We start from the raw sequence: 9,280 nt of genomic DNA on the forward strand, positions 1-9,280 counted from the left end.
ATCCTTCTCTGTCCTGACGTTTGTCCCCTTCAGATACATAATGCCATGTATATTTGGCCACTACTTATCCCCCACCCTCTATGGAAATATTTGGCCACTACTTATCCCCCACCCTCTATGGAAATAACACGCCGGGCAGAACAGGGATCAGATAACTATTAGCTGACCTCTTATCCTTTTTTAATGAATATTTATTATTACATATGCCGGAGAGCTCTGCTATGTCAGGAATGTCTGTCCGCCTTCATATCAGCCGTAGACACCTGTGCAGACAGGAAGGACAGGCCAATTTTTTTTTTTTTTTTTTCTTTCAAGAAAAGACAATGATTTGTTAAGTCATTAGTAAAAGTAAGCAGACGCGCCCTTGTGATTGGCCGGAGGAACAGAACCCGCACCCCCCCCCTCCCTTTCTGGCCTGCAGATATCTAGCTAGCTATACAAGCTTCAAGCAATCTGACTTGTAGACTTCAGTGCAGCATCCTCACCAAGATGAAGGAAAGTAGCAGCCGACATCCCGTCAATGTTGAAGCCATCGGGCTAATGCAGCACGGTACCAAGAAGGTAAGAGCCGGGATCTTATAAGTCATATTATATCACAGCCTTATATCTGCAGAGACACGGACAGTAACCTGTGCGATCCTTGGTTGTAATATTCAAGATTTGATTTCACAATTTTGCTAAATTATTCGTATAGTTTTTTTTTTGTAATTTTTTTTTTTTATTGGTATATGTGTATTTTTTTGCTAGATTTTTACTAGTTGTTCGATAATTATTTATAAAACAATTTTTCTACGTAATTTTTTATTTATAGAAGTGTATTTTTTGTTTTATTTCTACTAGTTATTAAGTAATTACTTATATTGCAGTTTTTCTATATAATTTTTTTTATTTACATATGTATATTTTTTGTTATATTTTTATTATTTATTAGATAATCACTTACATCACAATTTTTCTACATAATTTTTTTCTTTATATGTGTGTATTTTTTTGCTATATTTTTACTAGTCATTAGATAATTATTTATACCGAAATTTTTCTATATATTTTTATTTATGTGTATTTTTTTGCTATATTTTTTATTATTTATTAGATAATTATTTATACCACAATTTTTCTACATATTTTTATTTATATGTGTATTTTTTGTGATTTTTTTAAATTAATTATTAGATAATTATTTATACCGCAATTTTTCTACATATTTGTATTTGTGTATTTTTTGTGATTTTTTTTTAAATGAATTGTTAGATAATTATTTTGCAATTTTTCGACATCATTTTCTGTGAATTTGAAAAGATTTTTCAATGAAAATTGAATTACAGAATTGCTAAATATCTGCATGAAAAACACCATCCAATGGCAAATCCGTGCAAATGTTTTAGGCATATGTGAGTGTGTGGGGAGGGAAATGCTGCAAAGTAAGAATGCTTTCAGAAATCGAAAGGTTAATAGTTTATTTCTGTCAGTGAACGAAATGAAGTGAATGAAGAGAAGGGAAATGTAAATCCCATCAATATTCGGGGTGACCTTTGCCCTTTATCAGTTCTTCTCGGCACTTGCAGACAGTTTTTGGCAGAACTCGGCAGGGAGGTTGTTCCCGCCATCTTGGAGAAATAAGCCCAGATCTTATGTGGATGTTGCTTACTCCAATCCGTCTGTCTCTTCATGACATCCCAGACAGACTGGATGATGGTCAGATCAGGGCTATTTCTGTGGGGGCCATATCACCACGTCCAGGACTCCTCCAAAGGGTAAAGGTCACACCAAATATTGATGGGATTACTTCATTCACTTCATGTTGTTACCCTTTCTCTTACGTTGCAGCATTTTTCCCCCCATACGTCTGCCTAAAACTTTTGCACACTACTGTATAAATCAGCCATTGGGTGAAGCTTATTATGCAGATATTTTGCAATTCTATAGAATATCTCACCGCCAGTATTTGGACCTTTGATACCTATAACCTGCTCTCTTACGTTCCTCTCCTCTCTACCAGACGTACATGTTTTTGGTTTCGTGGTCCGACCAGAACAAGGTCCTGATTTACAGAACATTTAGTGACTTTAAGAACTTCCAGGTAAGCGGCGTGTGACTGCCATTTAAAGCTGCCATTTACTTCAATGAAAGTGATTGGGATTCCCAATGATCACCTATGATCTACAGGGAAATCCTTAAGTAACAGTTCCCTGCAGCGCCATCACAGGAGAAACTAAGTATTGCAGTTCCCATTGAAACCAATAGGTTGTCTGTATTATATGTGGTTGTGCCGGGTCCTCCAGGGAGTGATGGGCACTCTTTTAGGTCACTCTGCCTTGAATAATACTACACTATAGGTTACAGGACTCTTCATAGGGTGGGTGAGAAATGTATGATTGATTGGGGTGAGACTACTGGAACCCTCCGCAGTCCGGAGATTGGGGGGCCCTGAGTTTTCTGAAGTGCTAGTGTGCCCGTCCTTATAAATTGGTATTCAAGGGGAGGCTTTGGACTATCCCTGTGGACGCTGGGGATAGTGTAGCACAAAAAAATCATACTCACCAGTCCCCTGCGCTCTGTTGTCTAACGCCGGTGTCTGTTTAGTCTCAAGCTGTAGCCTCATCACCAGTGGCCTCATCATCAGTGGCCTCATCGTCAGTGGTCCCTGGCAAGAGAACAGTGATGTCACTCATATATGTCACTGGTTCCAGCGACCTTTGGTGTCACAGTGGTCATGGGGGTCACAGGACTTCTGGCGATGAGGCCACAGCATGGACACCAGTGGAAGACAATGGGGTGCAGGGACAGGTGAGTTTGCTTTTTTATGTTACACCTCCTCCTTACAATTCCTGGACAACCCCTTTAAGATTTGAGGATACTCATATTCCTTGTCTTCTGTCCTCAGAGAGATCTTAAGAAGCAATTCCCTTTGGAAGCCGGAGCTTTGAATAAGGCGGAGAGAACATTGCCCAAACTGAAAGGTGAGAAGAGCGCTCGTAAACCGAATTCAGTAGACCCCGCCAGTGGGTGTGGTTGCTGATTGGCCAGAATTCAGACGCAAGTCTGTTGATAAATTTCTGACTTCCTGCAGGTACCACTAGAGGGAGCTCAATTCAAACTGTACATTGAATTCTATAATACACAGTAAGCTCTTCAGCTCCCTCTAGTGGTGACTGCAGGCAGGCAGGCTGTAATCATTTACCGTTATGACAATGTAGGAAATTTGGAGCTCTGTATCAGAAAAATAAAGCTTTGGGTGACATAAAGATATATTAGTACATTGATCAGTGCAGAATACTGAACCTAAAAATGACCTAATAATAAAAGGTGCAGATGCACTTTAAGGACATGGAACAGCCCAGATTCTTCTAGAAACAGTAAAGAATGTTCTTCTATCTTAGCAAATCAATGGTGAATGTATCAGAAGTCATCAGGAAGTGTTACTCATCCTTATCATGTAGGAAATGAAATTTAATAAGCTCGTCCTTGGCGGCCAAGTGATTCAAGAAAAGTGAAACCTAATCAGAGGCGATGGCCCTGAACAGGTCACAGTCATGGACACACTGGAGATCCTTGAGTAAGAAATACAGTGACTTACAGCATAGTAAAAATAATCAAGGTTCACTCAGGACTCCTCCTGGCCATTCTGAAGCAATAAGAGGGGGAGGGAATTCCTTCATTATTGCTCAAGGCTCTTGATCCCTTATAAGTTTATTGAACTGAGTCATCCAAGCAGTGCCACAACTGTCCATAGGTTGTGTGCGGTATTGCAGTATGGCTCCATTGAAGTGACTAGGGTTGAGCTGCAATACCGCACAAAACCTATGGACAGGTGTGACACTGTTTTTGGAAGAGTGCAGTCATATTTTTTCTACCCTGGACAACTCATTTAAGGTTCTGTTCATCATGGTGCTGTGTTTGACTTTTTTGGGTTAAATGGATCCGTCCTAGCACCTTTATAAATGGAGCTGCAATAGATATCAGAAGAATCTATATCCAGTAGTAGAAGCAATAATTTGATTTAAAAGGTGTACCTGCCATAATTGAATGTGACCAGCAGGTGGCAGCATGATTCTATAAATGGGATCTTACGCCGGAGAACTACTTTATACAACAGATTTGACTCTTTTCAGACGCCCCCAGGACGGTGACAAAGAGGAACGCCTCCAAGAGGTTCTTAGAACGACTGCGACTCCTAGAGGTCTATTCACACTCCCTGCTGAAGCTGGACGCCAAGATTTCACAGAGTGATTTTGTGGTTCAGTTTTTCACGCTACATCATTGCGACCTGAATCCTTCATTCCCCGATGACAGGTGACGTTCTTCACAGGCTTCTTGGGAATCTTCTATAAGATGTGGATTTTTAGTTCAGTGATTGTTTAATATGCCTGAAAACATACCTCACAACGTTTAAAGAACCGAAAGAGGGACAAAATGTGCGGCACGGGCAGGGCACCGTGGCAAATTTAGCCACACCCACTTTTATGTTGACTCCGCCCATTCTCATTCATTTTTCATGTGCCGCCACACAGTATAATCCTCCTACAGTCACCCGTAAATTATATGTCGCCCCTCCATCTCTTCCCCAGTTTCATGTCCCCCCATCTCTGCCCCCAGATTCATGTCCCTCCATCTCTGCCCCCAGATTCATGTCCCCTCCATCTCTGCCCCCAGATTCATGTCCCCTCCATCTCTGCCCCCAGATTCATGTCCCTCCATCTCTGCCCCCAGATTCATGTCCCTCCATCTCTGCCCCCAGATTCATGTCCCCTCCATCTCTGCCCCCAGATTCATGTCCCCCCATCTTTGCCCCCAGATTCATGTCCCCTCCATCTCTGCCCCCAGATTCATGTCCCCCCATCTTTGCCCCCAGATTCATGTCCCCCATCTCTGCCCCCAGATTCATGTCCCTCCATCTCTGCCCCCAGATTCATGTCCCCTCCATCTCTGCCCCCAGATTCATGTCCCCTCCATCTCTGCCCCCAGATTCATGTCCCCTCCATCTCTGCCCCCAGATTCATGTTCCCCCATCTCTGCCCCCAGATTCATGTCCCTCCATCTCTGCCCCCAGATTCATGTCCCCTCCATCTCTGCCCCCAGATTCATGTCCCCCCATCTTTGCCCCCAGATTCATGTCCCCTCCATCTCTGCCCCCAGATTTATGTCCCTCCATCTCTGCCCCCAGTTTCATGTCCTCCTATCTCTGCCCCAGTTTAATGTCCCCCCATCTCTGCCCCCAGATTCATGTCCCCCCCATATCTGCCCCCAGATTCATGTCCCCCCATCTCTGCCCCCAGATTCATGTCCCTCTATCTCTGGCCCCAGATTCATGTTCCCCCATCTCTGCCCCCAGATTCATGTCCCCCACATCTCTGCCCCCAGATTCATGTCCCCCCATCTCTGCCCCCAGATTCATGTCCCCTCATCTCTTCCCCCAGTTTCATTTCCCCCCATCTCTGCCCCCAGTTTCCTGTCCCATCTCTGCCCCTAGTTTCATGTCCCCCCATCTCTGCCCCCAGATTCATGTCCCCCCATCTCTGCCCCCAGATTCATGTCCCCCCATCTCTGCCCCTAGTTTCATGTCCCCCCATCTCTGCCCACAGTTTCATGCCGTCCCCCCCCCTTCATCTGCCCTCAGTTTCATGGGCCCCCTTCATAATGTTCCACCTCAATGTTTAACACAAAAAAACACTTATACTCACCTTTTCCTCGCTCCCCCGCCACTCTGTCCCCAGTCTCACATCCAGAGTTGTGACGTCATCACATTGCGCCTACACATCCACTAACCGGAGCACAGTGGCTAGTGGATGTGTTCAACTTGAGTATGTATTGAACTGAGATCTTCGTCCTCCGGATGCAGATCTGAGTTGAATCCGGGACATACCTCCCGCTGACCGGGACAGGACATCGAATTCGTGAATGTCCCGCGGAATTCGGGACGGTTGGGAGGTATGCTGAGAATCCACCTGTAGAAGACTTTTATGTGCAGGTCAATATCTGGTCTCCTTGGAGAACGCCATCTAAGACTGAATCTTGGTATTACATCTTTTCTTTCAGCCTGGTCATCATGCCGTCTGAGAAAAAAGAAGAGACGCGAATGGTTTCATCTCACACCCCCAATATCTCCGCTCCTCTTATATGCCCCAAATACATGTGTATGGCAGACTTCGAATGGGTGGATCTGAAGAACAGGCCATTCAGGGTGAAGAAATGTGAAAATCTTGATGTTCTGCTCAAGGACAGCACTGGTACGTGACCCTGTGAGATGGTTATTTTTCTAGAAACAGCGCCACTAGTCTCCAATAGGCTACGACTGGTATTACAGCTCTGGTAAATCCCAGACACAGTCTATGGGCACAAGGGCAGACCCTTATATGTAATCTCATACAAAAACTTTAAGCCAATTGATCTATGCAGATATAAGTCCACCTAGTGGCCGTATAGGTGAACTACAAATATGTAATTGACCACGACTTCCCTTCTACGGCAGGCTGGTGGCTGGTGGAGAACGAAGACCGACAACTGGCATGGTTTCCAGCGCCTTATCTGCAGGATCACAGGCATACAGAAGAGTACGACATCGGCAAAGAATGTGAAGGAGAAGGTAAGAAGTTGTCTACACCCCTATCTTTAGAAAATCCAATGTTCAGACCCCCACAGATCTGCAACTTATACCTGCAAAATACCAAATAGGATTCTATCATGGTCTGACCCGGGAGTTCTGTGACTAACAGAAGGGCCAAGGACCCTCACAGTGGACTACAACATTCACAGTAGTCACAGGCCTTAGTTTTGCTCTCGGCATTGACTCTCGCCATCTTCTGACCAGGTACCCTGTGCGTAGTGATAAAGAGCTTTGAGGCTCAGAATTCAGATGAACTCTCAGTGGGGATTGGCGTGGTGGTGGAAGTCTTGAGAAAATCCGATTCCGGTTGGTGGCTCATCAGGTAAGGAGTTTTTGTATATTTTTGGTTCTTTAACTAAAACACCATCATCCTGACTTTAAGTTGACTGCTCACTTCTATGTCTGGTCCGAACATGGAAATAGTGACTGTAAATAACTGGAAATTATAAGTGTAGCTAGTGTAGATGTTCTTATGTCTTGACTCCTGAGACAGAGCTCAATGATGGTGTCTTAAACTGGAGACCAAACTGGGGCTGCAGGGCAGAGGTGAGACAGTTGGGACTAGACTTCTGCTGCCCCCCTCCCCCCTGACTACCAGACCCTGTATATGACAAATAACCTGACTCAGGACCAGACCAAGAGTCAAGACTGAGTTCATGGGTCAAGACATGGTTGTGTTGAAACTTGTTTTTGGTTTTGAAAGCCAGACTTCTGACTAAAGGAGTTTTTTGAGAATATGCTTAGGGTCTGTTCACATGGACTTGCGGATTTTGATGTGGAATCCGCCTCAAAACCCGCTGCCAAAAACGTCTCCCATTGACTTCAATGGGTGCTGCTCGCTTCTTTATTCCGCTAGCTAGTAGAGATGAGCGAGTACTGTTCTGATCAGCCGATCCGAACAGCACGCGCCATAGAAATGAATGGATGCACCTGGTACTTCCGCTTTGACGGTGGTCGGCCCCTTAACCCCCCGCGTGCCGGCTACGTCCATTCAATTCTATGCGAGCGTGCTGTTCGGATCGGCTGAGCCGAACAGTACTCGCTCATCTCTACTAGCTAGTAGTGGAAAAAAGAAGCAAGATGCCGTATCTCGTCGCGGATTCTGCAGCGAGAGGCTCCCTCCCTATTAGGCTCTTCATTCGGACCTAATCCGGAGCAGAATGCCGCGACGGGATGCCGGTGCACTGCAGCCACGCAGGATGTTCACACGTCAGAATGCAAATTTTCATGCCCCAAGACATTCTTGTAAACTCTTCAAGAGACTTGTAGGTGATTAGGAAACGTATGCCGCCAAAATATTTCAGATGAGCAAAATGATTTCCCTGTTTTTAAGAAGGGGAGGTATAGAGTGTCCGGGCTGGTACTACAGTGCCCTTATAGTAAAAGGTCAAGACTGGTTTCTGAAGAAAATACCAGTTAAAAGTGACTCATGACCTATAGTGGTTTAATGATGTTATGGATCTCACCGCCCTGTTTTGGGCTGACATGACGTAAGGATCTATTCACCTGTCTTATTGCAACATCAGCTCTTAATACAGTGAAATAAAATGTGCGTCTCCCGTGACGGCAATGTGTCATGGGATGAGCGGGTTGGGTGGCTAAAGGTCATTTTTGATTTTTGCTATGAGGCTTCCTCCTCAATGGGAACGCCTGACTCAATGGAATGATCAATATATTATATTATTTGCTAGTGATGTCACCAGGAGAGGGCAGCACTAACAGACAGGGAAGTGGATTAGAAAAAAAATGGTCACTTTCTACTGTCTACAGGTTGTCTGTGGTATTGCAGCTAAACCTCATTTAATTTAGAGAAGAGCTGCAATACTACTCATGACCAATGGATAGCGGTGGCGCTGTTTCTGAAAGAAAGCGTGCATTTTTTTCCAGTATCATTTATAAATTTATGCCCAAATTTCCACAGGTACAACAGAAGAACTGGCTTCATCCCTTCTCTCTACCTTAAACCGTACTCAAACCCCTGTGAGAAGATTCAGCATATCCTCGGCAGGGAACGCTATGTTTCCACTCCCAATCTGCTGGAAGAGAAGTGGTTTAGAGACTCGAATTCCTTTCTAGCCTTCCGACCATCAATAGACGAACAGAAACAAAGCGAGAGAGAACGGTCCCACTCATTGGGGGCCACGTCACTTGGGTCCGAATCCAAATCTGATCTGGATTCAGACTTAGATAGTAGACTTGGTTCTTCCAATAGTGGGCGCTCTTCACTGAACACCTCCAATTCATCACTGTCAGCGACTGCGTCATTCAGCGACATACCCAGGGTCCCAACCAGACCCAACCCATCTGAGATCATACAGAAGTGCAGCACGGTCACCAAGAAGAAACTGCAGAGGTCACTGGTGAGTTTGGAGGCCCTAGAAGGCTCCAGGACTCAGCTCTAGGCCATGAGGACCAAGGGTGGAAGATAAAGACGTTGAGACGCCTCTTTTTTTGTCATACTGACAGTATAATCCAACTTTTTTGTCCATTGTGTCTTGTGTTGGCACAAAATACTTAGCGGTAAGGCTATAGCTGTAGTAGAATTTTCTCTACCTAAAATAATACATTATGTAAATAGTAGATAATATTTAGGAATTATTTTTAGATTTAGATCTTGATCACAACATGGGCCGGATCTCCAGGATCGTAGGGGGATCTGGATCTACTCATCCTGTT

The 9,280-nt window shown here is 44.5% G+C and overlaps 1 protein-coding gene across 1 annotated transcript; it reads left to right on the plus strand.

Annotated features, from left to right (window-relative positions):
* Nucleotides 1-464: 464 nt before the first annotated feature.
* Nucleotides 465-9,280, plus strand: LOC142217710 (NADPH oxidase organizer 1-like). Its single transcript, XM_075286062.1, has 8 exons — nucleotides 465-561; nucleotides 2,000-2,080; nucleotides 2,885-2,960; nucleotides 4,113-4,293; nucleotides 6,037-6,227; nucleotides 6,470-6,583; nucleotides 6,809-6,926; nucleotides 8,526-9,280. The coding sequence occupies exons 1-8, from the start codon at nucleotides 490-492 to the stop codon at nucleotides 9,004-9,006; spliced, it is 1,314 nt and encodes a 437-aa protein (XP_075142163.1). The 5' UTR covers nucleotides 465-489; the 3' UTR covers nucleotides 9,007-9,280.

The sequence above is a fragment of the Leptodactylus fuscus genome, chromosome 8 (assembly GCF_031893055.1).
Source record: "Leptodactylus fuscus isolate aLepFus1 chromosome 8, aLepFus1.hap2, whole genome shotgun sequence".
Taxonomy (NCBI): Eukaryota; Metazoa; Chordata; class Amphibia; order Anura; family Leptodactylidae; genus Leptodactylus; species Leptodactylus fuscus.

What these genes read in the sequence shown, in the direction of transcription:
- LOC142217710 (XM_075286062.1), top strand. Translation starts at nt 490, where the DNA reads ATGAAGGAAAGTAGCAGCCGACATCCCGTCAATGTTGAAGCCATCGGG. An exon ending in CAAAGAATGTGAAGGAGAAG is followed by an intron (nt 6,584 to 6,808) that starts GTAAGAAGTTGT and finishes TCTTCTGACCAG; the next exon opens with GTACCCTGTGCGTAGTGATA. An exon ending in TCCGGTTGGTGGCTCATCAG is followed by an intron (nt 6,927 to 8,525) that starts GTAAGGAGTTTT and finishes AAATTTCCACAG; the next exon opens with GTACAACAGAAGAACTGGCT.